The sequence below is a fragment of the Odontomachus brunneus genome, unplaced genomic scaffold (genome assembly GCF_010583005.1).
Source record: "Odontomachus brunneus isolate Ranch 3 - 2012 unplaced genomic scaffold, Obru_v1 Obru_scaffold_269, whole genome shotgun sequence".
NCBI lineage: Eukaryota > Metazoa > Arthropoda > Insecta > Hymenoptera > Formicidae > Odontomachus > Odontomachus brunneus.
This window is the reverse complement of record NW_022639719.1, coordinates 84,592-86,582: the sequence shown is the minus strand read 5'-3', so window position 1 is coordinate 86,582 and position 1,991 is coordinate 84,592. Positions and strand designations below refer to the sequence as shown.

The following is a 1,991-nucleotide window of genomic DNA, read 5'->3' as shown; positions in this document are numbered from 1 at the left end:
TGAATTCCAAATGAAACAAGAAATTCAAAGAAGAAAGCAAGAACCGAATGAAATTTTTCGGCAATACGCCACTGATCTAGCCACATTAATGAGGCGAGCAGGAGGATTCTCACGCCGTGATCATATTGATCAGATTTACGAGAACATGTCGCCGGATTTAAAAATGCATATCCGAAGAGAAAACGTACATACGCTTAGGGAACTGGAAGCAAGGGCGGCCGAAATAGAAGATATTGAACGGCAGCGAATAGCGTTTCGCAGAGATACAAAATCGACACCTCGAATGCCGATGGCAGCCGCACTATACAAGGCATCAGAGTGTTGCTGGCGGTGCAAGCAGAGAGGTCATACGAGAAGGTTGTGCCGTAATGAACAGAAAAAATTCTGTTCACAATGCGGTAAGGACGGCGTGCTGACCAGAAATTGCCATCCAAGACCGGGAAACTAAGACCGGACCGGGGAGAAAGGCGAACCTCGGTCGTAAAAGCACCGAAAATTAAGTACACACCAACACCGCAGATAAACATAGAGATATGTGAGGAAGAATTCGAGGCACTACTGGATACAGGATCCGAAATATCCTGCATCAATCGGGAAACAGCAGAAAGGATATCGGGAAAAGTCGATTATCAAGTAAACCAGGCAGGTACACAAAGAGTTCAGTTAGCAGATGGGAAAAGTACGCAATTGATGGGAAGTATTTACCTACCGGTAAAAATAAATGGAAAACATTACGAACATCGGTTCCATATACTACCAACACTGGAAATGGCAGCGTTGATCGGCGTAGACTTATGGGCGAAAATGGAAATACCAATTCCGTCGCCGAATAAAAAGCCACAATTACGATGCAACACAATGACGTGCACCATCTCAGAAGGAATGGAACCACGAACTAAAGAAGAAGAGGCACGGTTAAAGAAATTCTTAAAAGAAGAATTTCGGAAGTTCGAGAGTGTCAAAGGACCGACGGACATGGCACGGCACAGCATAAAAATCAAAAGAGGTACCAAACCGATTAAACAAAGATATCGACCAAGGAATCCGGCAATGCAGGAAATAATAGATCGAGAAGTGGCAGAAATGGAAGAAAATGGAGTGATAGAAAGTTCACGAAGCGCATGGAGCTCACCGATCGTCATGGTCAAGAAAAAAGATGGTAAGCACCGATTCTGTGTAGACTATAGAAAGGTCAATGAAGTAACAGAACGAGATGCATATCCTCTACCGCAGATAACAGCAACGTTAGACAAACTCCGAGGAGCGACGTACTTAACAACGCTGGATTTAAAAAGTGGGTACTGGCAGGTGCCATTAACGGCCGAGAGCCGACCGATCACCGCCTTTACAGTACCTGGCCGGGGGCTGAAGCAATTTAGAGTGATGCCATTTGGATTGCATTCAGCACCAGCAACTTTTCAAAGACTCCTAGACACCGTTATAGGACCGGAGCTAGAAGAAAATGTGCAAGTATATCTTGATGATATTATAATAGCAACGAAAACTTTTGAGCAACATTTAAGTGTGCTGAAAGAAGTTTTTACACGGCTTAGGGAAGCAAAACTCCGATTAAATGCTGAGAAGTGCCACTTTTGTCGTACAAGCTTGAAATACCTGGGGCATATAGTAGATAAAGCCGGAATCAGAACAGATCCAGAAAAAACGGATGCAGTAAGCAAGTGGCCAACGCCAACAAAAGTTAAGCATATCCGACAATTTCTAGGAATGGCCTCGTGGTACAGGAGATTCATCGAAGGTTTCTCAAAAATAGCTGCCCCACTAACAAATTTGACAAAGAAAAATGTCAAATGGCACTGGGGACCGGAAGAGGAAAACGCATTTCGGCGATTAAAGGAAACATTAGTTTCAGCACCAGTTCTCGCCTGTCCAAATTTTGATTTGAAGTTCACACTACAGACGGACGCGAGCAAGCATGGGCTCGGAGCAGTCCTAACGCAGAATTTCGCGAACGGAGAGAGAGTCATAGCATA

General features: G+C 44.3%; 1 protein-coding gene across 2 annotated transcripts in view; it reads left to right on the top strand.

Annotated features, from left to right (window-relative positions):
• LOC116853032 (activity-regulated cytoskeleton associated protein 2-like) overlaps positions 1–456 on the top strand; it is a 989-nt gene extending 533 nt beyond the window's left edge. The window contains exon 2 of one of the 2 annotated variants that reach the window (XM_032833882.1): positions 11–456. In XM_032833882.1, coding sequence (XP_032689773.1) covers positions 11–448 — 438 coding nt within the window. In that variant the 3' untranslated portion in view covers positions 449–456. The remainder of the gene's footprint in view (positions 1–10) is intronic. The other variant, XM_032833884.1, reaches the window with a different exon arrangement.
• Positions 457–1,991: the final 1,535 nt, after the last annotated feature.